A 25,373-nucleotide genomic window follows, 5' to 3' on the forward strand; every position below is an offset into this window, starting at 1 on the left:
TCACTTAGTTGTTCTTTTTTTATTTTTGTATTCATCTATTTCTGATTTTTGACACATGTTTTTCTAATTCACCATGGACATGTCTCTTTCTAAAAGTAGGCCTCTGAGACACAGCGTTGTTGTTTATTTCTGCACTGAAAGAGCAGAGATTGCCCTCCCCATCCCCTGATCTCACACACAATACTCCTGTTTATGCTCCAAAGAACACTTTAAAAAGGAAAACTGACTATCCATAAGTACTTCAAACGGTCTCGGGTGAAAAGATCTGTAACATCAAATGCTTCAGATCCATTGGATGGGAACAGGACTCCGATTCATGAGGGCTTAATGAACCCAAGTGAAGGTCCTAGAATTTGGGAGCAGCTACAGTCCTTGAAGGCACCCGATGCCCACAGGACATCTTGATTGTCATCATCTGATAATGAGTCCAAGCAATCATAACAGCAAGTGTACCTTAGGGGGCAATTCCTAACGATGACACGACCAGTATGACCAAAAATTCTGTTCAGTCAGCGTAAAAAATGACGTAAAATGTGTTTGAGCCTACTTGATCTAATAGGAGTAGAATTACAAGAAAAGAGCTCTTGGAAGGTCAAATTGCCCAGCCTGGCTGAAGACCTGGCCCAGATGCACAAATCACCACCTAATCCTGTAGTCACATAACTTTATCCTTCAGTTAAATCTTTTATTCAGGCCTGGAAGGTCTTTCTGGAGTCTCTGCTTGCCCGGCCACAAAAGGATCTGGGCCAAGAAGTGAACGTTTAAACTGCCTGGTGCCGTCGTGGATACGATGGAGGTTGTTTATCTTCTAACAGTACATACTACTAAGCACATATTCGCAAATGTATCTCCAGATGAGTTGGTTTGTTCCTTCATGACTCTGAGGAAGCGGACATTTATATGATACCAAATACATATGTTTTCAGGCCTATAGCCTTCTTTGAGCTACTAAAGAAAGACACCAGCAGAAATCCACAAAATGGTCGCACGCTCCATTTTGAGTGTCAGTCAGTCTCAGTCAGCTGCAACGTGCAAGCAACGCAAGGCTTTTCCGAGAATAAACATGCCAGCTTCCAGCTTTCAGCTAGCTATTGTAAAACCGCACATTTTCAGTAAATCATGTCGACATGACCTGCAGGCCTGGCCGGTCACGTACGTAACTGCCAAGTCCACGTATACCAGAGACACAGATTTCACCTTTAGGGGAAAACCCAAATCTGCTCTTGTAGATGACACGTGGGCAGCAACACTAGGGTATAGACATACTTCGAGCCTTAAAAGGGTATCATGCCACAATCACCCTTCATTGATTGGTCCAGCAGGACATATTCTGATTTAGGTTACGTATGCTATGATGCCCATCCGGTAGAGTTCTCTGCCTATAAAATGTCTCTGCACTGTCATGCCAATTGGGCACTCAGTAAGCTTTGCGGAGGTCTCCGTGCTGCACGTATATTGCATTGTGATTGCATTCTGATTGGGTTCCCAATAAATCTTGCAAACAAATGTGCTGAGAGCGAATTGTTTATTTCACTATTGTCATTGATCTTTTTATTTTCACAGTTAAATACTGAGCTTCTACAACTCTATCTAAAGTGCTCGAAGTTCTCCAGATGACCCCTAACTTATGATTAATTTAGTCAACTGATATAGATCTTGTATAAGTATGGGCGAATTTTGCGAATCTCGCGTTCGCGAATTTTGCGGATTTGCGAACTCGCAATCCGCAAAATCTGTGAATTCTCGCGAATTTGCGGATTTTTTTTTATGTTCGCACGGGTTTCTGCAAGTTCGCGAGGGTTTTGTACAATTTCGCAAATTGCGAAATTGTACAAAACGCGTGCGAACTTGCAGCAACCCGTGCGAACACAATTATATGAAGAGAAACAAGCTCCTGGTCACAGGAACAGCACGGGGATTGCGCTCATGAAAGTCAAGGATGCAAAGGCCTCTACCCAGCATCACAGCTGATTTTCCACAGTAGATTTGGGAAGAGGCACACCTGTCCCGCCTCGAAGACGCTCATGATTGTTTTTGGGCTAATGAATGAGTCACTGATTTTGAGCATCAACTAGTTCGAGCGACCATGCAAAGGCCGCCCTCTACCCAGCATCACAGCTGATTTTCCACTGTAGATTTGGGAAGAGGCACACCTGTCCAGCCTCGAAGACGCTCATGATTGTTTTTGGGCTAATGAATGAGTCACTGAATTTAAGCATCAACTAGTTCGAGTGACCATGTGTGTGTTACTTACTATGCAATCGCCCTGAAGGGCGCAGGGGTCCCTTGAGTGACCTGTGTAAGGCTGTGCCTGTAACTATTTTACAATGGCGCCAGCAAGCTGCCAGCGCTGTTGTAAAATAGTTACAAAGTTAGCTTGCACAGGAAGCACTTAGATAAAATAAAGCAGCACCTGCTTCGTTTTATCTAGTGGATCCTGTGCAAGCTAACTTTGTAACTATTTTACAATGGCGCTGGCAGCTTGCTGGCGCCATTGTAAAATAGTTGCATGAGTGGGGGTTCAACTTTTGAACCCGTTACGCTCGCTGATTTTTTTTGCGGATTTTGCGGGAAATCCGCAAAATTCGCGGATTGCGGATTTCCCAAAAATCCGCGAACGTAACGGATTTCCCGCTCATGCTTAATCTTGTAGAGATCATGAAATATGATGCTTTAACATGGACTCGTGCTCCAGTTACATTCTCTTCTGATGCACTATGTGCTATGTTTTGAGTTTGCGTTGACAACCTATGTAAGAGTGTTACAGATGTTCATCATTCCTCATTTGGCTTCTCTGAATGAATTCCATCTGTACTTCTCCAAGCACACTTCAACACCCAACCTATCCGATGCTACTTGTTGGAGAACAGCTGCCTGGAGAGGGGTCATAAAAATCTATTCCATCTCTAAGACAATGACAGATTGCCAGCAAGTAACAGAGGCTCTCCATTTACCTAATTAATATCAATGCTGTGTGAGGCCTAGTCATTCTAACTAAACCTTGTCTACTAAACCTTGTCTAAATTAAGCATTTTTTCTGATTTATATAAATGCTGTCACCACAATCACAGAGATGTGAGTCATACGCCTGATTCTAAATCAACCTTACCTCCTGGAACATGACAGATTTGAATAAACTAGTAAGTAGACCCATTTAGATCATCCTACTGTCCTCAACGTAATGTTAATTTTTGGTAAACCTGGTTAACACAGGACCAAGGGATTGCTGATTAAATAGTGTATTATAACAATGCAATTTTCTTTAGGCTCGGCCTTGTGAAGCGGGGCACAGCTAAACTACTAGATAAAAATGTTAGTTGGCATTGGTAGCATGTTGTCTGTGATTTAAAATCTATGATTGCTTTGAAAAAAGATAGATCTACAATCTCTTCTGTAGTGGCCTTTAACATGCACATGCCACCAGGCAGTTGCTATGATTCCAAGTCAGAGGAGACTATGGTCGCGCTCTGTAGAATAATGAACATGCACCCAACTTTTTTACGGATATTGTGGTCAATTGTAATGCTTTTGTAACATCATCCCCACACACTAGGACACCCCAATGCGAGTTGTGTGAGATTTTGGGACTATATTCCCTACCCTAACATTAGATTATCAGGATCTCCATTGAATACAATGGAGTGGCTCGGGATGATGATGGTTGGCGTAAGCCTTCTGCTCCAACATTCCAATGTGTGTCTTTCTGTTTCTTTATTATTCAGCGAGAACATTCTACCCTCAGTGGGTGGATTTTTCTAATAGCCTTATAGCCTGCCAGCCTCGGGCTATACCATTTGTTAAAGGCCCTCTCCCTCGCTACAGTTCCTCGTCTGCGGCTCAGGCCTATAACTGGGGCTCAGAGCCTTTAACAACTGGTTTTAGCCCCCGGCATCGGGATATAAAGTAATATTGCTATATAATTCGATTTCATGTCAAAGGTAAATCCTTACTAAATTGAGCACTACAGGTAAAGTCAACTCTAATAAATTGTGTTGTGTGGGGTGATACCAGGCACCCCTCCTTGGGGTCTAGGTTTGCTAAAATCCACCATTGTTCATGCTTTGGTATTGTATGGGTAGATGAAGCGCCTCCATTACAGGATAGGCACTTCAAGTGACCGTGCTTACTTAAAATAACCTTGAAGCCTGGCTCAACTCCTTACTACTTTTATTTGGAGACAAAACCAGAAAGCCATGGTCTAGGGGGTTTTGACTTTGTAATTAAAATAGTTTCAGATATAATCTATGCTCATCATGTCAGACCAGGTTCGACATTTATTTTGAAAGAGCTTAAAAAATGTGTCGCCAATTATCATACTTTAATAACAGACAAGTTAAAGAATTGTGATTTTTTTATTTTAAAGTTTTGCATTTAAGTCTTGTCATAATGTGTTTAATAAAACTTGCAACTTAACTATTGCTGTCCTTGGTGTGCGCGTGAGTGTGGTTAGGTGGGTTTGGGTGGGCATTTAGCAGCTTTAGGAAAAAGGCATTTGCATCCCAGTAAAGAAAGATGTGTTGTTGCTGCTTTGTCTGCTCCTTCTCCCCTGGCATCAGCAATTATGTGCCATCTGGGGCCATAGCAGGGCGCTCAAGGCAACTGCCTCCTGCAGACCTACTGTAGCTCCGGTCTTGGCTTCTAGTTCAGGTCTACCTACCCCAGCAGGGCCTCGGGTACCAGCATCCTGAGGTTTCCCAGAAAAATCCTGCATTCTGGAAAAAGAATATTTCTACTTTTAGAGGACAAGGCGGCCATTGCACAGTGTGGTCATTTTCAGCTTCTTGAGGCATGCGGGAAGTGGAAAGGCCAACAAAAAGATAATTAAAAATGTGCGATTCGTTGTCAGAGTTGAATGCTACATCGCGAAATAGGAAATGTCCCCGTGCCTGACAGGTGAACGTCCGATGAATTGTTATTCAGCTGCGTCTTTCCGCTGGTTCGCACGCAGCGCGAGCTCAGCTTCAGGGTATAAAAGCCCAGACTCGGTGAGGCCTGCAGTCAAACGGGTCACAGCGTCACCATGAAGCCAGGGTGCGGCGCATCCTTCTTGCTGCTGGCAGCGGCCCTCGCCCTCTGCGTGCTCCACGCGGCACGGGGAGGTGAGTACTGCCTCAAAGCCTCATTGCTGACGTGTCAGAGCCCATTACCTTTTGAGACTTCCAGGTGGGTGAGGGGAGGCCGAGGAGACTGTCGGAGTCTGACGGGCAGTGACTGTAAGCGGGAGGAGAGTCTCTGTGAGACAAGGTGGTATCTGTACTGGGGTGACGGCATAACTCGGAAAGCCTCTCTTAATTGAAGGGTCAGCTTTGCAGTTTTATGCAGCGCGAAGTCGACTCGACGGTATAAGAGCGCTTTATCTGAGTACCAGTTACATTAAACAAGGACATACATTTTTTCGGTTTTAAGCACAGGAGGATTGAGGGGCAGATTTATGTTAACTGGCGCATCCCCAAGGATGCGCCAGTTAACGTGCGCCACAGTGCGCCACAGCTCCGCCACCCATGGTGCGCCGCATTTATAATGCGGCGCATCATGGTGCAAAAACGGCACAGATGCGTGACGCATCTGTGCCGGAAATGTGGCGCATTGCTGGAATTGCGCCGCAAGCACGACGCAGCTCCAGCAAGGCTCGGGGGGTGCCCCATCTACACAATGCTGCATCAAGACCTACGCCTGCTTCAAGCAGGCGCAGGGTTTTAACGCAGCATTGGCAGGGCCGTTTCTGCCATTAGGCAGGACTAGGCGGCCGCCTAGGGCGGCAAAATGATGAGGGCGGCATTTTGTTGTAATCATGCAGTGGAGTCTGGAGTGCACTGTGCAAGTGAAGCGCACCTGCTGACTGTCTGTTTGCAATTGCTTGTTTCGCGTTTAGCAGAGGCTGCCGAGCGCCGCAGCACCCAGATTAATGGCATGTGTGTAGAGCGGGGTGCGAGACACATTAGTGTAAGTGTGGGTCCCCACACCATTCTTCTGATGTTGGTGTGTCATACCGGTAATGCATGCTATTTACAAAGCATAGAAACTGCACATATGGTGCACAAAGCACTAGCAAAATTACAAGTCGATATTATCTGGAGGGAGGGAATCCTTTTGAATTCTGATCTTTTAGATGCCTTTGGCAAGTACGAGAAAGTGGCTGTTGCACCTTACTCTTCGTATGCACATTATAGATAAAAACAAATATATCCCACAATTTAATATAGAGAGAACTTGATCCGAAGGTATCAGAGCGCTTTACATGAGCACCATTTGCATTACAGACGGATACATTTAATTAATGCGGAAACGAGGAGCAGCTTCCATTTTACGACTTCCCAACAGAATAATGTGTAAAATAATGTCGTTTTCACTTTTAGCAGCTGCAGCTTTTCTTGAATTGTGTACGGTGCACAGAGCGCTGGAGAGCTGTTTCTGATTCTTTGGTAACTTTCCATAAATTGGCATCAACATTAGTGTTGATGACAAAGGATTTTAAGACGTTCATCACTCTGGCCTACATTTGTTGTAAATGAGGCGGAGGCTGGCGGGTGAATCATTATCTGTTATCTACTCCACTCCGACTGCGGACCCAGCCCGTCCTCATGGTCGCTGGAGAGTGGCGCAAAAAACACTGTCACTGAGTGAGCAGGAGCTGGGTAGCAGGCAGCACTGTGAGGGGTGATTAAGCGTGGGCGGAAAATCCGTTCCGCTCGCGGATTTTGCGGATTTTCGGGAAATCCGCAATCCGCGAGATTTGCGGATTTCCCGCAAAATCCGCAAATTCGCACAGAGCGGATTTTTTTGGCGGCGCGCGGCGTTGGTGATACAATTTTTGCGGCGCGCGGCGTTTATCATCGTTTGCCGAGTTGTTTTTTTCGATAGTTTGCGAGTGCTGCGCCATTTTGGATCTTGCTGTGTGATCCCGCGGGAATTGGCGAGCGCGATTACGTCATCGCGGCTTGCCAGCGATAGTTTGTCAACGCGAGTACGGCGAGATCACGTCTCGCGGTACTTCGCAATTGCGAGATTTGAGATGCGGCGAGCGAAAATATAAATTTGCAATTCTGCACAAGAAATCCACCAGCAAGCAGCATAAACCTTCTAGAAATGATGATTTTTATGTGAATAACTCCTTAGTTTGACATTTGCCTGCACTTTTTTAGCGAGGAGTCCATTTTGGGGAGGGGGCAGGGGGGTGGGAGGAAGGAAGTGCCCCATAGTCTTCAACTTCCTGTTCCTGTTCAGCAGGCTCCTCCCAGTGCTTTGTCCATCTCCTGGTCACTTTTCATTTGGATGTGGACCTGGAAGGATTACTTTTTGTGGATGCTGCTGGATCTTTGGATTTGAGGCCTTTTTGACTTTGTTTGGATCACTGTTGGATTAGAAATTTTACAAGTAAGTTTGTTTGGGGCATTACAGTTGCTGCAACTAAAATTTTGGGATTTTCGATTTTTGGGCTGTTTTGGGGCCTTTTGCCCAGGGGTACTCAGTGGTGGGTGGACTGATTCTTTCTGTGGGTTGTCTTGAACTTAAACATCATGGAGGCCATAGATGAATTGGGATTGTGCTGATTTTTCTGTGTTTTTCGATTTTTTTTTTTTGTAAAATTTTGTGTTTTTCGATTTTTGACCTGTTGTTGGGGCCTTGACCAGGGGTAGTGAGTGGTGCATGGGCCTAGTCTTTCTGTGGGCTGTCTTGAATTTAAACATCATGGAGGCCATGGATGGAATGGGATTGTGCTGATTTTGCAGTGTTTTTCGATTTTTGGGCCTGTACTTGTGGCCTTTTCACCAGGGGTATTTGAGTCTAGCATGGGCCTAGTCTTTCTGTGGGCTGTCTTGAATTTAAACATCATGGAGGCCATGGATGGAATGGGATTGTGCTGATTTTGCAGTGTTTTTCGATTTTTGGGGGTGTTCATGGGGAGGGACATGCCATGTGGCTGGTGGCCATTTTGAGTGCAGCTACAGGCACTGGCCATGTGCTGGCAGGCAAGTGGCCATTTTGAATGCAGGCTTTGTTGTTAGGCCTCCAACCATTTTGCCTACTTTTCAACCTTTATTTATGCCCAGGGGTAGTGAGTCTTGCATGGGCCTAGTATTTCTGTGGGTTGTCTTGAATTTAAACATCATGGAGGCCATGGATTGAATGGGATTGTGCTGATTTTGCAGTGTTTTTCGATTTTTGGGCCTGTACTTGTGGCCTTTTCACCAGGGGTATTTGAGTCTAGCATGGGCCTAGTCTTTCTGTGGGCTGTCTTGAATTTAAAAATCATGGAGGCCATGGATGGAATAGGATTGTGCTGATTTTGCAGTGTTTTTCGATTTTTGGGCCTGTACTTGTGGCCTTTTCACCAGGGGTATTTGAGTCTAGCATGGGCCTAGTCTTTCTGTGGGTTGTCTTGAATTTAAACATCATGGAGGCCATGGATTGAATGGGATTGTGCTGATTTTGCAGTGTTTTTCGATTTTTGGGGGTGTTCATGGGGAGGGACATGCCATGTGGCTGGTGGCCATTTTGAGTGCAGCTACAGGCACTGGCCATGTGCTGGCAGGCAAGTGGCCATTTTGAATGCAGGCTTTGTTGTTAGGCCTCCAACCATTTTGCCTACTTTTCAACCTTTATTTATGCCCAGGGGTAGTGAGTCTTGCATGGGCCTAGTATTTCTGTGGGTTGTCTTGAATTTAAACATCATGGAGGCCATGGATTGAATGGGATTGTGCTGATTTTGCAGTGTTTTTCGATTTTTGGGCCTGTACTTGTGGCCTTTTCACCAGGGGTATTTGAGTCTAGCATGGGCCTAGTCTTTCTGTGGGCTGTCTTGAATTTAAACATCATGGAGGCCATGGATGGAATAGGATTGTGCTGATTTTGCAGTGTTTTTCGATTTTTGGGCCTGTACTTGTGGCCTTTTCACCAGGGGTATTTGAGTCTAGCATGGGCCTAGTCTTTCTGTGGGCTGTCTTGAATTTAAACATCATGGAGGCCATGGATGGAATAGGATTGTGCTGATTTTGCAGTGTTTTTCGATTTTTGGGCCTGTACTTGTGGCCTTTTCACCAGGGGTATTTGAGTCTAGCATGGGCCTAGTCTTTCTGTGGGCTGTCTTGAATTTAAACATCATGGAGGCCATGGATGGAATAGGATTGTGCTGATTTTGCAGTGTTTTTCGATTTTTGGGCAGCTACTTGTGGCCTTTTCACCAGGGGTATTTGAGTCTAGCATGGGCCTAGTCTTTCTGTGGGTTGTCTTGAATTTAAACATCATGGAGGCCATGGATTGAATGGGATTGTGCTGATTTTGCAGTGTTTTTCGATTTTTGGGGGTGTTCATGGGGAGGGACATGCCATGTGGCTGGTGGCCATTTTGAGTGCAGCTACAGGCACTGGCCATGTGCTGGCAGGCAAGTGGCCATTTTGAATGCAGGCTTTGTTGTTAGGCCTCCAACCATTTTGCCTACTTTTCAACCTTTATTTATGCCCAGGGGTAGTGAGTCTTGCATGGGCCTAGTATTTCTGTGGGTTGTCTTGAATTTAAACATCATGGAGGCCATGGATTGAATGGGATTGTGCTGATTTTGCAGTGTTTTTCGATTTTTGGGCCTGTACTTGTGGCCTTTTCACCAGGGGTATTTGAGTCTAGCATGGGCCTAGTCTTTCTGTGGGCTGTCTTGAATTTAAACATCATGGAGGCCATGGATGGAATAGGATTGTGCTGATTTTGCAGTGTTTTTCGATTTTTGGGCCTGTACTTGTGGCCTTTTCACCAGGGGTATTTGAGTCTAGCATGGGCCTAGTCTTTCTGTGGGCTGTCTTGAATTTAAACATCATGGAGGCCATGGATGGAATGGGATTGTGCTGATTTTGCAGTGTTTTTCGATTTTTGGGGGTGTTCATGGGGAGGGACATGCCATGTGGCTGGTGGCCATTTTGAGTGCAGCTACAGGCACTGGCCATGTGCTGGCAGGCAAGTGGCCATTTTGAATGCAGGCTTTGTTGTTAGGCCTCCAACCATTTTGCCTACTTTTCAACCTTTATTTATGCCCAGGGGTAGTGAGTCTTGCATGGGCCTAGTATTTCTGTGGGTTGTCTTGAATTTAAACATCATGGAGGCCATGGATTGAATGGGATTGTGCTGATTTTGCAGTGTTTTTCGATTTTTGGGTGTGTTCATGGGGAGGGACATGCCATGTGGCTGGTGGCCATTTTGAGTGCAGCTACAGGCACTGGCCATGTGCTGGCAGGCAAGTGGCCATTTTGAATGCAGGCTTTGTTGTTAGGCCTCCAACCATTTTGCCTACTTTTCAACCTTTATTTATGCCCAGGGGTAGTGAGTCTTGCATGGGCCTAGTCTTTCTGTGGGTTGTCTTGAATTTAAACATTATGGAGGGCATGGATGGATTGGGATTGTGCTGATTTTGCAGTGTTTTTCGATTTTTTTGTGCTCTATAACTGAACTGATGTTCCTCTGTCTTCCATTTTTTTTAGGTGCACAAGACTCAAGAGAACCACCAGTGCCAGGAAGAAGTCCTGCAGCGGTGTGTGTGTGCAGCATAACGTCACGCGACGTCACGTCTGGCCTCAGACAACTCTACAATTCGTGCAACTGCGGCCTGCTGTCTGACCTGCTCTGAAGAAGATGGCCCCGCCCCCAAAGAAAGTTCTCCGTAGCTCCTCTAGCAAGAAAGTTGCTAGTAAGGAGCAGAAGAAGCAAGTTACCAAGGAGGCTGGTGTGCCACCCGCCACTTTTTTTGGGAGCAAAAAAAAAAGTACGCCTGCAGCAGCAGGATCTGCTGGGGACCAACCTGAGAGCAGCACCCCTGCTCCATTGGGTTCAGTGCCTCCACCACCACGCCAACTTAAGTCAAAGCCCTTGAGTGCTTCAGAGGCAGTCAGTGTACTTCTCCAATCACCATCGACCAGTGATGTTGGCTCATCGCAAGAAAGTAGCAGCAATGTCCCTGAATCAACACAGGTTGTTGTAACTCATCTGACAAGTGTTGAACAACCACAGCCGCAACAACAACACCATGTGCAAGTACACGCCCAAGTACATGTGGAAGGAGAGGCAGCAAAAGGAGATGCGCAAGCAAAGGTGCATGGAGGTTCACAAGTGCCCACAATAGTTGTTCCTCCCGAAGTAGGGGCACATTTGGAAATCGACATTGAAGCTGAGGTATCATTGGAAGCCACTCCTCCTGATGATCATTCATTGTCTTCCACATCCCTAGCAAGGAAAAGATCAAGGGGGGTGTCTACATCTTCTTCAAGCCCACCTCGTTCTGGTGCAAGTGATCTGTCTTGGGAACCACAACTGCGGTCTGACAGTGAGGCAGAGGCACACCATGATCTGACACCGGTACCTAAGCGTAAAAGGAAGGTCGTCCAAAAACTCAAACCTATGGAGTGTGATGAGGCTCAACAAGAAGTGACAGATACTGCTGGTGATGAAGCCTCTCACGATGACGACGAGCCAGTCATCACAAAGGTCACTGCAGCCCCACCGGGCATGCAGCAAAGAGACATTTTGACCCTATCCCGAGAAGCTGCTGAGCGTGATGATGATGTCGGCGAGGAGGCAATGGAAATGGAATCATTAGATTTGGAGTTAAGTAGTACACCAAAACCTACCGCTTCCATATTTCTTCGCAAGAAGGTACCCACCTCGTCCTCGACCTCAATTCGTGGTGGTGAAAGTGCAAAACGTACTGAAGTTCGGCAATCCACATCCTCCACTTCATCTGTCATTAGCAGCAGGACCACCACCACCAGTATCGCCGCCTCCTCCGGCCCCCGAAGACATTTCAAGTCTCCAGTTTGGGACTTCTTTAGTGTTTGCCCAAAAAAGGAAAACGTAGCCATTTGTAGCCTTTGTAAGCTTCGATTTAGTCGTGGTAAGCTTGGTTCTAACTATGGTACCGGAGGCCAGAGAGGTCATCTTGAGAGAAGGCACGCTGTCGAATGGTTTCCGCACCTAGAGGCGGTCAAGAAAGCCGGAATTGCACGTAATGAAAACGTTGATTTGTCATCTGCTGATGACGAGGAGGTAGAAGAAGACGATTCAAACACTTCACTTACACCCAGTTCCCATGTCAGCAGCACACCCCATGGGAGCCACACTAAGAGTGTGGGAGAGAGTGAGACATCAATGCGGAAAAGTTCATCAGCGAGCGTAACTGGGTCGAAGAGATCATCATCATCCCGTAAATCATTGGTCCAGGGCAACATTAAAAAGATGTTGTTTACAGAAGCGCAATATGAACGCAACCACCCAATGACCCGTCTGTATAACACTAAGCTGGCTAAAATGCTAGCTCTGGACCTTCTCCCTTTTTCTTTTGTAGAAGGGGTTGGTTTTCTAGAATTAGTGACAGCGCTCTGCCCTAAATGGAAGGTTCCTAGCCGGTTCTATTTTGCCCGAGTTGCGGTTCCAGCACTACATGAAGATGTTCTGAAGGTGATTGGGGCAGCTTTGCAGAAGAGTGCTGTTCACACTATACATCTGACAACAGACATGTGGACCAGTGGCGCAGGCGCTGATTACATGTGCATCACTGCACACTGGGTCTCTTTTTCAGGGGCTAAAGCAAAGCTAAACTCAGGTGTTGACACTAACATTGTTTTTAAAGGTGCTCGGAAACATGCAACACTAGCCATGTTTGGTTTGGAGAAACGTCACACAGCAGAAAACATTTTGTATGTCTTTAACACAAAGGTCCTTAACTGTCTGTCCCCACTAAAACGCAAGGTTGGTTATGTTTCCACGGACAATGGCTCCAATATAGTTAAGGCCATGAGGGACGGTTACTATTTCAGAGTGCCGTGTTTGGCGCACTGTATAAACCTGGTTGTCTAAAAATTCTTGGGTAATAAACGCAGTGCAGCGTACAGTGTATTGGAGAACTGCCGAAAAATTTGCAAGCATTTCAGGCATTCTTTTAAGGCCCGGAAGCAGCTGAGGAGCATGCTATATCAATGTCAAATGCCAGTGAAAGCACTCATCCAGGAGGTGGTAACACGTTGGAACTCAACCTTCTACATGCTTGAGCGTCTGTATGAGCAGTATACGCAACTCGATCAATATTTCTTGAAAGAGGGTATAGAGGAGCTGAGGATGGGTGGGCCGCAATGGAACATAGTTGAAAGCCTAACACGCATGCTTCGTCCTTTTGAGGTCTTCACGCGTGCAGTCAGCAAGGAGGACTCTAATTTGGGAAAAGCTATCCCATTGTTGTACATGCTGGAGGACCAACTGAAGGAGGTGTGTTCTGTGTTTCGAAAAGATGACAAAAAGAAAGACTCTTTGCTTCTGGCTGAGCAATTATTAGAGCTCCTACAAGGTGATGAACGTCTTAAAAAGATCCACTCAGAACAGCATTACATTTGTGCTACTATTCTGGATCCACGCTACAAAAAGGCGCTGGCAGGCAGAGCATTCTTTCCTTTTGGTGATGAAGATGTTACAAAGTACAAACGTTGGCTAGCCTTGTCAGCCAAGAAGTTTGAAACAGAACGGCTGGAAATTGAAGGAAATGGCAGTACATCAGCAGGCCATCCCCAGTCAAAACAATCCACTTCTGCACCTGTGGCTGTGGCACAAGTGACCTCTCAGCCGTTAAAGACACCGGCAACCGGATCATCTGCACGAAAGACAACAGAAACATTGGAGGCTGAAGAGGATTGGCTAGCTCTGCGTGGGTTTGGTTCTCAAAAGGTCAGAGGCACAGCAAGAGCTACGCAAAGTGGAGGAACCTTGGAGGAGGACCTTGAGTCGATGGTGAAGGACTATCTGAATGACTCCACAGAGGTCTATGTTAATTCTGACCCATTGGCGTATTGGCATGGGAAAAAAGAATTGTGGCCACAGCTCACCAACCTGGCTATAAACTACTTGTCTTGCCCACTCGCAAGTGTGTCTTCTGAACGGGTTTTCAGTGCGGCTGGTGGGATTGTAACTCCCAAACGGAGCCGCCTCTCGCCCAAAAATGTGGAGAGGTTAACAATGATCAAGATGAATCAGCACCTCATACCACCAGATATAAGAGTACGAGAGAGCGTGCCGGATGAAGAGGAGGTGGCCAGCAACATAGATGAGGGAATTTCTACTCTGTCAGGTGGCACTGACCTCACCCTGGCTGAATTCGCAGAGTATGATGACGAAGCCTTATTCTTATTCCTGGACCGTGATACCGACTTCGAGCCCTGAAAATGAGACAACGAATCAATAACTTTCTTTTTCATCCTTATTCACTTTTATTCCTGTGTGTCTGTCTTTCTTTGTTGTGCACAGTTAATATAATTCAAACTTTAATCAGATAATCACAAAAACAAGCCCATCAGCAGAACTGTCTTCACTTGTTTGCTAATTTATTTGAAGGTGCCGCAGTCTGCATTCCTCAGGTTCACAAGTTCAGAAGAACATGCTCCTCTATCCTCCTCCTCCAGACTCCTATTTCCATCAAAGCAGAGGGCTGGTTTACGCCCAATGAAGAAAGACTCAGCACTTGTGGGGGTGTTGTTCTACCTCTTTGCAGGTGAGTTGACGGGTCTGGGGCCATTGCTGGGAAGCACTAAAAGTGGTTTGGACCAAATCCGAGGCGTAAAATTTTTTGTGTTTTTGATGACTTGCTTGCCTTTGAGGTGCTCTTAGGGGGGGTTCCGTCTGTTTGTGGGTGAGTTTCGTGGTCTGAGAGCATTGCTGGGACACTCTAATCTTGATTGCATTTGCTTTTCAGGAAATCCGTCGTGCCAACCCCGACTTATGGCCTAGCTACGCAGCGCGTTTGGACCGAAGGCCCAGAAATATTGCAAGTATGAGATTTTGCTTTTGGCCTGTTTGGGGGTGTTATGCTTCTTGGCGGGTGGGTTGCCGGGTCTTGGGGCATTCCTGGGAAGGTCTAATACCGGGTAGAAGTGGTTGGGACAAAATCCAGGCCGATTTTTTTTTTTGGGCTATTTCTGACATTTTGCTCTATGTAGCGTTTTCGGGGGCCTGTTTGGGGGGCTTCCTGGTGTTTGTGGGTGAGTTTCGTGGTCTGGGAGCACTGCTGGGACACTCTAATCTTGATTGCATTTGCTTTTCAGGAAATCCGTCGTGCCAACCCCGACTTATGGCCTAGCTACGCAGCGCGTTTGGACCGAAGGCCCAGAAATATTGCAAGTATGAGATTTTGCTTTTGGCCTGTTTGGGGGTGTTACGCTTCTTGGCGGGTGGGTTGCCGGGTCTTGGGGCATTCCTGGGAAGGTCTAATACCGGGTAGAAGTGGTTGGGACAAAATCCAGGCCGATTTTTTTTTTGGCTATTTCTGACATTTTGCTCTATGTAGCGTTTTCGGGGGCCTGTTTGGGGGGCTTCCTGGTGTTTGTGGGTGAGTTTCGTGGTCTGGGAGCACTGCTGGCTATATATACTTTACTTTGCAAGAGGTTTGAAGCAAATCCATGGTGGCAGAGGGGACTTAGGGCCTAGCTGCAGAGCGCGCGCGGAGTGATTTGGGAAATTTGTGAAAAAGTGACTAAGTCCCCATTTTTGTACTTTTGCTCTTTGGCTGTTTGGGGGTCTTCTACTCGTTTTCTCCTGGGTTGACGGCTCTGGGGCCATTGCTGGGAAGCTCTAATACCGGATAAAAGTGTTTTGGACCAAATCCCAGGCGGAATTTTTTTTGTGTTTTTGATGACTTGCTTGCCTTTGAGGTGCTCTTAGGGGGGGTTCCGTCTGTTTGCGGGTGAGTTTCGTGGTCTGGGAGCACTGCTGGGACACTCTAATCTTGATTGCATTTGCTTTTCAGGAAATCCGTCGTGCCAACCCCGACTTATGGCCTAGCTACGCAGCGCGTTTGGACCGAAGGCCCAGAAATATTGCAAGTATGAGATTTTGCTTTTGGCCTGTTTGGGGGTGTTATGCTTCTTGGCGGGTGGGTTGCCGGGTCTTGGGGCATTCCTGGGAAGGTCTAATACCGGGTAGAAGTGGTTGGGACAAAATCCAGGCCGATTTTTTTTTTGGCTATTTCTGACATTTTGCTCTATGTAGCGTTTTCGGGGGCCTGTTTGGGGGGCTTCCTGGTGTTTGCGGGTGAGTTTCGTGGTCTGGGAGCACTGCTGGGACACTCTAATCTTGATTGCATTTGCTTTTCAGGAAATCCGTCGTGCCAACCCCGACTTATGGCCTAGCTACGCAGCGCGTTTGGACCGAAGGCCCAGAAATATTGCAAGTATGAGATTTTGCTTCTGGCCTGTTTGGGGGTGTTATGCTTCTTGGCGGGTGGGTTGCCGGGTCTTGGGGCATTCCTGGGAAGGTCTAATACCGGGTAGAAGTGGTTGGGACAAAATCCAGGCCGATTTTTTTTTTGGGGCTATTTCTGACATTTTGCTCTATGTAGCGTTTTCGGGGGCCTGTTTGGGGGGCTTCCTGGTGTTTGTGGGTGAGTTTCGTGGTCTGGGAGCACTGCTGGGACACTCTAATCTTGATTGCATTTGCTTTTCAGGAAATCCGTCGTGCCAACCCCGACTTATGGCCTAGCTACGCAGCGCGTTTGGACCGAAGGCCCAGAAATATTGCAAGTATGAGATTTTGCTTTTGGCCTGTTTGGGGGTGTTACGCTTCTTGGCGGGTGGGTTGCCGGGTCTTGGGGCATTCCTGGGAAGGTCTAATACCGGGTAGAAGTGGTTGGGACAAAATCCAGGCCGATTTTTTTTTTGGCTATTTCTGACATTTTGCTCTATGTAGCGTTTTCGGGGGCCTGTTTGGCGGGCTTCCTGGTGTTTGTGGGTGAGTTTCGTGGTCTGGGAGCACTGCTGGCTATATATACTTTACTTTGCAAGAGGTTTGAAGCAAATCCATGGTGGCAGAGGGGACTTAGGGCCTAGCTGCAGAGCGCGCGCAGAGTGATTTGGGAAATTTGTGAAAAAGTGACTAAGTCCCCATTTTTGTACTTTTGCTCTTTGGCTGTTTGGGGGTCTTCTACTCGTTTTCTCCTGGGTTGACGGCTCTGGGGCCATTGCTGGGAAGCTCTAATACCGGATAAAAGTGTTTTGGACCAAATCCCAGGCGGAATTTTTTTTGTGTTTTTGATGACTTGCTTGCCTTTGAGGTGCTCTTAGGGGGGGTTCCGTCTGTTTGCGGGTGAGTTTCGTGGTCTGGGAGCACTGCTGGGACACTCTAATCTTGATTGCATTTGCTTTTCAGGAAATCCGTCGTGCCAACCCCGACTTATGGCCTAGCTACGCAGCGCGTTTGGACCGAAGGCCCAGAAATATTGCAAGTATGAGATTTTGCTTTTGGCCTGTTTGGGGGTGTTACGCTTCTTGGCGGGTGGGTTGCCGGGTCTTGGGGCATTCCTGGGAAGGTCTAATACCGGGTAGAAGTGGTTGGGACAAAATCCGCGCGGAAAAGCCTTTAGTTTTGGCACTTTTTGTAACTTAGCGTTCGTTAGGGTTAGCCCTAGCAGCAGGATTGCATGTGTTTCGGGGTGTTCTAGATTTTTCAAACTGAGTTCTGGGGTCTTAGAGCACTCGTGAGAATGTGTAATTTTGGTTGCAAGTCATTTAAAGAAAATCCATGGTGGGAAAGGGGGGATTTGGCATAGTTAAAGAAAGCCTTTGCCACTATTCTTAACTTAGGGTTCGTTAGGGTTAGCAGTATTTCTATTGCATGTGTTTGAGTGGGGGGGATTTCGAGTCTTGGAGCGATGCTGGCTATGGCTACTTTTGCTTGGTTGCTTGCAAGTGGTTTGAATGCAATCCACGGTGGGTAATGGGTAATTAGGGTACTTCGGCCTACTTTTACTTTCAAAGTAAGTTTTGTCACCAGTTTTCTGCTAGGCCTCGTTTTTTGAGATTTGATTGGGGGTCTTCTACATTTTTGCGACTGGCTTTAGTAAGGGTCTGGGTGGGAGCACTGCTAGGAAGATCTAATTTTGTTCTAAAACACAGTTTCAAGTACACCTAGCTTGAGGGGCAAGATCCGATACATTAATTTGCCCATACTTATTTATCCTTCAAAAGGTGACTCAGAGTACGCACTTTCGAAAACATTGTACTGTCTACTAGGAAAAACAAATTGTGACTTTTTGCACTCCACAGCCTACATACCTTATATTTATTTATCAGTGGTGTTGTAATATTATATCACTTCCTGTTTTTCGTTGAATAATTACAGGCCGGGTTTCAGTCTCTGCAATGGGGAAAAAAGGATGGAGTCAGGCTTCACAGTAGCGAGCCACAATTCAGCATCAGGCAGGCAGTGGACAGGGTGTCTTCTGGTGACCAACATCGATGGACGAAGCGTCGGCTGCAATGGAGGAGTGCCGCTAATAGGAGGATTTTTTTTCTGCGGGCAACTTACTTACCACTTCCAACAGGACCACTACAACCACATAGATACAGTATCCCTTGCCTTTTTCTCTGACTGTGACTGCATTTCTTGGCTCTCTCTCTGCTTCTACATTGATCCCTTAACACATCACTTAGTCCACTCCACTATCACATCTGCACCACACATAGTCATTTGTAAGTGCTCCTACGTAATTCGCAAGTCGCAGCACGCCCCAGGCCGTAGAGGACTGGGATGGCCCCAATGATGAAGCATGTCACCAAGGGGCAACCCTGGTGAGTGAGGGGACACCTAGAAAAAAAGCAATTTCTCCTTTTCTATCTACTATACCTTCTGTCAGGTTACGCAGCCCCTAAGCGCCTACCGTACTATGAAACTACATTTCCCATGAGTAGGCGGGAGACTTGCAGACTATTTAGTGAGACTATATGAGAGTACCCTTGTATGTTAGGACAGCACTTCACTGATGCCTGTCTTGTCTTCTGTTACAGGTATCCTTTCCCTGCTGACCCTACCTTTACCCATCCCACATTTTTTATTTTAGTTTGTTATTTTTCTCCCCCGCCTAATGCCTCGAACACCCTGTGTTTACACTTCTGGGTGTTGGTGACATTTGGAGGTGGAACCATATTTGCATCGACTGGATCACGGGGAGTAAACCTGACACCTTCCAGACCAACCCCATTGAGTGTTGTTGTGAATGGATTTATAGTGACCAGCAAGGCTCTCAGGTATCTGGCTACAGAGACCTTATGTTGAATATAGTTATCAATATTTCCACCCACGCCCTGTACTGTCGCATTCTTTCTTCCACAGTTGTCGAAAGTACTACTTACTTTTAACTGACATGCATGCAGTTACAGTAGTGTATGCACTTTCAAAGATTGATGGATAGGTTTGTACCCAAAGATTTGTTTATGTTCACAATTGTTCGTCCATGCTGTGCTACTTTTTCTTGTCTCCCAAAACCTTTCCCAAAAACCCCCGTACCCATCCATTTTTCAAACCCTAACCCTCTCCCCCCGGGCTGTGTGGTTTTGATTGATGTGTGACTAAATTACAGCAATAAATCCACACACTTGCTGGGGAGGATAAGGTGATAGCAACAGGCTGGTGAAGAAATCCGAGGATATATTCTTACTCTGCTTGACAAAGACCCATGGCTAATGTCAAAGAACTTCAACCGAATTAGTTATACTTTAACATTTGTTAGGCTACAACGTGGCACTGTTCTAGTGTACTTCTGTCACCTGCTATATTCTGTATTGTACCTTTGTATTGCTCAGGAGGACAAACCAGATTTCATTTTCTTTTTTTCATAGGCAAGCAACTGCCACTGTGTCACACCACTAGTACCACCGCTATGAGGAAATTTTATCCGCCCAGGATTGCCAACCTTATTTGCTGTTTCCCGTGGAGCCAGCCCTGGGCCTAGCCCTACTTGCAAACAGAAATTACAGGTAAGATAGGCGTTTGGTTGGAGGTAGTATAATGGAGTATTAGGAGAGACGAGAGATTTGATTGACGGTAGTACTACTAAAGTCCTAGGACTATTCAGGAAAACAAACTTACTGTTATGTTAAACCCCCACCCACCAGACTCAAAAGCAGTAAAAAACAGGTATGGTCAGATAAAGTTTCAAAAAGTATATTTTTATAGCCCTAACAAAAGAATCTCCCGCAAGACCCTCCCTAACCCCAACGATTGTCCTTCAAAAGTCCCCAAAAATCACAACTCCCAATTCCCACCCCCCAAAAGTCTCTAAAAAAGGGGCAAGGGACACTATGGCAGGGTGCTGTTGGAATTAGCAGCCAGGGCATCATGCTCCTTGCGGAGGGTGGCAAGTTCGAAGCGGAGGCCCTCCACCACGTTCTTATAATTATGGACCTCCTGCTCCAGGTAGGACAGTCTGAGGGATAAGCGGCGCCGGTGTGCCTTGCAAATCCTGTGAGGGGCAGCTGCTTTCTTTGCTGCTGGGCGGTGGCGTTTGGCTTTGGTAGCCCGGCTCCGTACCGCTGGAGCACTGCGCTGGCTGGCAGCCCGCACGGAGGAGGAGGCAGCTGTCCCAGTGGACGTTGTTGTTGTTCCAGACTGCGTCTCCTCCTCCTCCAGGGCCACCAGCCGCCGATATTCAGCAACAGTGGCATCCAGCCTCCGTTGCCGGGCCATTCGAGCCAGCTCCTTCCTCCTTGATGGTGTCTTGGATTTGGAAGGAGCAACTACATGAAAAAAGAAAGACATAGTCTGTAACCAATGCTCCTTAAGATTAACACAAAATGATTGAGCAGAAAGTTGTCACAGTACAAGTAGCAAATTGAAAGCACAGTGCATAACTATTGAGGACAGTATCTATGTAACCTCCGACTTCTTCATCCTTGCTCTAACATTAGTGGGAGTTTAAGGAACAAATTCTACGAGCACTATGGACTTCTATTACAGTCGACTATGACAGTACACCACTCTTATTCTTCTTCTTCTCTCTTGTTTAGGAAAATTGGTACGTTATCTTATGCAAGCCGGCATAATGCCAGCGCAGTGAACTTGCACCCGAGAAAAACAGCCGCACACCATGGTGAGTGAGACAGACTTGCGTTACTGTACCGGTCCAGTTCATGCAGGTGGTGAAGCTCTTACTTTTCTATTACGGGTGGCACTGAGAATACTCTGTTAAAAGGGCTACTGCTTAATTAATTTAGCTTTCACCCTACAGTGCAAATGAGTATTAGAAAAGGAAAATGAAGAAGCTAAATTATCTGATTATCTATCACTTCACATGGGATGTATTTGATGACATATGGGATGACTTTAGGTGCTTTGCTTATTATTGAGTGAACAGTGATACCCCCACACATGAATGACGTACTACTACTAAACTAAAGTTATTAAGGGAGGTAGGGAGTGCCCACCGTAATAACTGGATATATGCTGTGCTTGCAGTTGCAATACAAACTACTGCTACTATTCATGGTAGTCTTTGGACAACGTTACAACTTCTTTTCCTTGCCTTTCCTACACTGGAACGGACGTGCGGGTGCGGTGTTACATGCTCTTCAAAGTAACACTTAGTTCATCCAGTGACCGTCTACTCTCTCTAGATTCACATATGCTATCTAAGAGTCAGATAGTACCATGAATGATCCAGGCATCCATCCATTCAAAGTATATTGCACACATACAGTTTCTGTCTCACCCACCCAGGCTGTTCTCCTTCCACCCATCCTTGCTTCATCATTCACCCAGCCATGCACCATACCATTTTCTTACCTTCCCAGCCACCTCGGGGACCAAGCAAACACATATCATTCTTCTTTGCCAGTCATCAATACATTTCTCGTGCTTCCACACTTACTTACACCCTTCTTTCGCTTTTCGTTCATCCCATCCATCAAGTTCACCTCAGATCTGATTGGGATTCTTCTCGCCAAAAACTTCACAGCTAAGTCGAAGTACATTTAGAGGAGGCTACTACCTGCTTTTTTTATAATACACCCGTGCAGAAAGCACACTCTGCAGTCTTCAATCTCAATGACTAAGGAATGTATAGCTTACCTCTGCCCGCCACCACCGTGTGAACCCTCACAGGCATGTCCTTTTCCGGCACTTGCACCGCCTCCTCCCCAGAGTTGTCCTCCTCGTCCAATGCCACCACCTCCGCGCTGGCCCCGTCTCCAGATGTTCCACCTACAAAGTACATTTAATAATGTTAGAATACACCACTCACTACTATATAATATTTGGTCTAGGAGGAAGAAAGAAATGTGAAAAAAGTGTACAATTTAATAATTTTTGACTGTGTACTCTAGAGTAAAAATGTCCCTTTTTCCAGGGAAGGCTGTTGTCTTGCTGCACTTTTTGGCACAACTGATGAATGTTTGCTTTTTACTTTTTAACACGCACCACTTTTTCTCCTAACAGACAGAACCTTGACTTCTAAGAACACGAGCAGGATCAAGTTCAAACCAGGTGAGAGCTCGGCTCGACCACAAGAAATGTGTCCAATTAATCGTCAGCACTAAGCACTTTTCCATTTTCAGTTACACGTTCACTTTTATGACAAACTTGAATTTAATAAATGTGTTTACTTTTAATAAAGCTTTTAAACTTAAATAGACTCTGTGGTTTTTGGTCCTCCAGACTAGAGTGGATGAGCTAAAGGTTTTCGAATTTTTGCAAGCATGAGTCCGTGCCTCTGCCATCGGTGACTTTGGGAGCTAAATGACTCTGCCACACTATCTAGTCAGTAAGGAGATTGGGGGTTCAACTACAAAGTCTGTTATCACTGAGGTATGTGGAAAGTCTAACAGTTACAGCACCTATTATAATTGATAAGCTAAGCGATGCATTATTTAGTGTCCATAGTTCTGTTTGTGCAGATTTGTCCCTGCAACAGTAGTAGAATGGATTGTCCTATCCAAACCAAAAGTAAAGTAGTATCTTATTATTTCTTGGTGGTGGTCATTCACCTTTTTATTGTTGGCAATGGTCAAAGCATAAACATTTAGAATACTTGAAAAGACATTATGGACAATCCCAGAGGACTACACTCAGTGCATAGAGCTATTGCTGACTAGAATGGGAGTCCAATGGAAATGCCAAATGTGCAATCTTAGTTAGCTACACAGACAGACTAATAAGAATAATCTAGTAATACCACACGGAGTCATAGGGATAAGAATTTAGATCCTGTCTACAAGAAGATCAAAGACGATTTAGAAAAAATCGAATGAGGAACGCTAGGAAAAAATAAGTACTCTATATTAAAATTAAAACTTACTGGGGCCAGCAAAGGAGCCCTCGACTGCCCGGTCCTGGCCTGCATCGACAACAGCACCCTCCTCCTCCTCCTGTGTCCTCCTCTTGCCCCTGGGGGAAGCTGATGTACAACATGAAAGAAAGAAAAACAGAAAACATGGATGATATTTATTTCTCAACCAAATCAAACATTTAAAAAAGAACTAACAAAGTAACAAAATATTTTTGCGAAATAGCAAATAGGGAACGACTCCACGGGATATATTATTGACCAATCTCATGTGGGCGACTACGTCATTACTTTAGTATTGCTTGATTTGCGGACCGTCGAATTGGAAACTACCCTATGTAACTCACTAAACAAAGTACTAAAAAGGTTTGCCTAGGATTGGCAGGCAGCAGTCCGCAGCACGCAAAGTGACAGCCAAAGTCCATCGTGATTGAAGATCAGCGACAACACTAAAGTTTCCTACTACATTCACCAGTCATTAAAATACTCAAACTATTAATTAAATTAATTAAAAATCTGAACCTTAGTGTGTAGCATTGCGCAGTTCTTTCAACTACACTCATACATAATTTCACAGGCCAATGAAATGAACACAAAATCTAAAACAAATAAGCATAGTAGCAACACTACTGAGAAGGAGAGCAGTGTACCTGAAATGCACAGAAGATTTTGAAATAAAATGTACCTACAATGTAATGAGCAGCATTATTGCTCTTGGTAAAAAACAAAAATTTGCAATATAATAACACAGCAGGAGAAAACATAGTAGTAAAGACATAGCTACTACTACTCACCAAGCCCGGGGATCTCAAGGCCAAGGAGGTCGAGCAGATCTCGCTCACGGGTCAGGACATCCGTCCAGCGGTGGGTGGCCTGGTTGTAGGTGCGCCAGACCCGAGAGTGGTGGTAAATGGCCTGGCACACCTTCTCCCACCGCTTCCGGCGCTCCCGGGCCCCGTACCCGGCACTGATCTTGCCGCCTCCCATGATGGTCCTGGGGAGGCGGCGCTGAACATAAAAAATGAGTTGGGCCACCTCCTCCGGGGTAAAGATCTCCCGTGGCATCACTAGCTCCCCCCTCAAACGCCCGCACGGGAGCCGGACACGGGGTGCGGGACCCTTCCCCTTCTCGGGATGCTTCCCGGCTCCCTTCACCATGGTCTGGGCGGAAAGGAATAAAGAAAATAGAATAGGGAAGAGAAGAAAAGAAAAGAGTTTACAAAAGTAGTTTAAAATTAACCAAAAGTAGCAGTAAACACAAAAATATAGGGCTAGAAAAATAGAGGGATAGATAATAAGTAAAATAGATAAAAAAAAACTTCAAACAAGCAAAGGATGGCAGAGATTGACAGAGGATACAAAGACCATGCCCAGAACCATAGCAATGAATGAGAAACAAGATGGCCGCGCCCGTTCACGACCGCGCGGGTAAGTTCGCGCGAGATTTTCCTTGCGAACACGCGCGAGACTGTACTGGCAAGCCGCGGACTTTGCGAGATTACACTTCGCGCCCGGAAACGGAAATACGTCAGGCAAACAAGATGGCTGCGCCCTTGAACGACCGCGAGGGTAACTTCGCGTCTTGCGCTACGAGCGGCTCGCAAAAACGCACAAAACCTTGCCAACTAACACGCCGCAAAAAAAACAAATTGCATATTCGCATGAATTTGCGGCTTCCGAATCCGATCTTGCGCGTGTTCGCACCCCGCGCACCCCGCGAAATAGCAGAAAAACGAGTTTTTCAAAAGTGAAAGCACTCGGCAGGGGCAAGAGTTCAAACTCATCATTAGTAACAATTCCCGGTAGTGCTTCCTGACTGGGGCCCCTCCAGAATTCAGTTGCTAGTTGCAACAATTGTATGACCCTGCTCTGACCCTCACAGCAGGCTCATACAATAGCTACAAGTAGGCCACAAAGAAGGTCCTGGGGAAAAAAAATGCACTGCAACAGAAAGCAAAATTACAGATAAGGAAGCAGGTGCCAGACTGGAATTTTAAAACAGTGACACATTAATAAACTAACCCCAAATTAATTCATCTGAGTTGAAGCAGGGATGGTGTGCTTGCTTTTCCCCCCCATAATCTACAGTAATGATGAACCAGAGGGTGGCATTGATGTAACAGAGGGTTGCAGTGGTGAAACAGAGGGTGCTGGGAACCTGTGATGATGAACCAGACGTAGAAACAACATAATTCGCGACCGTTGCGCGACGAAATGTAAGTTCGCAATTGCGAACTGGTACGAAACCCTCGCGAACTGGCAGAAATCCTTGCGAACACAAAAAAAAAAAATCCGCAAATTCGCA

At 46.0% G+C, this 25,373-nt stretch overlaps 1 protein-coding gene across 1 annotated transcript in view; it reads left to right on the forward strand.

The window, feature by feature from the left end:
- Positions 1-5,020: 5,020 nt before the first annotated feature.
- LOC147706150 (uncharacterized) overlaps positions 5,021-25,373 on the forward strand; it is a 62,452-nt gene continuing 42,099 nt past the window's right edge. The window contains exon 1 of the mRNA XM_086928415.1: positions 5,021-5,099. Within this exon, the coding sequence (XP_086784541.1) occupies positions 5,021-5,099 (79 nt within the window). The remainder of the gene's footprint in view (positions 5,100-25,373) is intronic.

Source organism: Lissotriton vulgaris, chromosome 7, assembly GCF_964263255.1.
Source record: "Lissotriton vulgaris chromosome 7, aLisVul1.2, whole genome shotgun sequence".
In the NCBI taxonomy this organism is placed as follows: Eukaryota; Metazoa; Chordata; class Amphibia; order Caudata; family Salamandridae; genus Lissotriton; species Lissotriton vulgaris.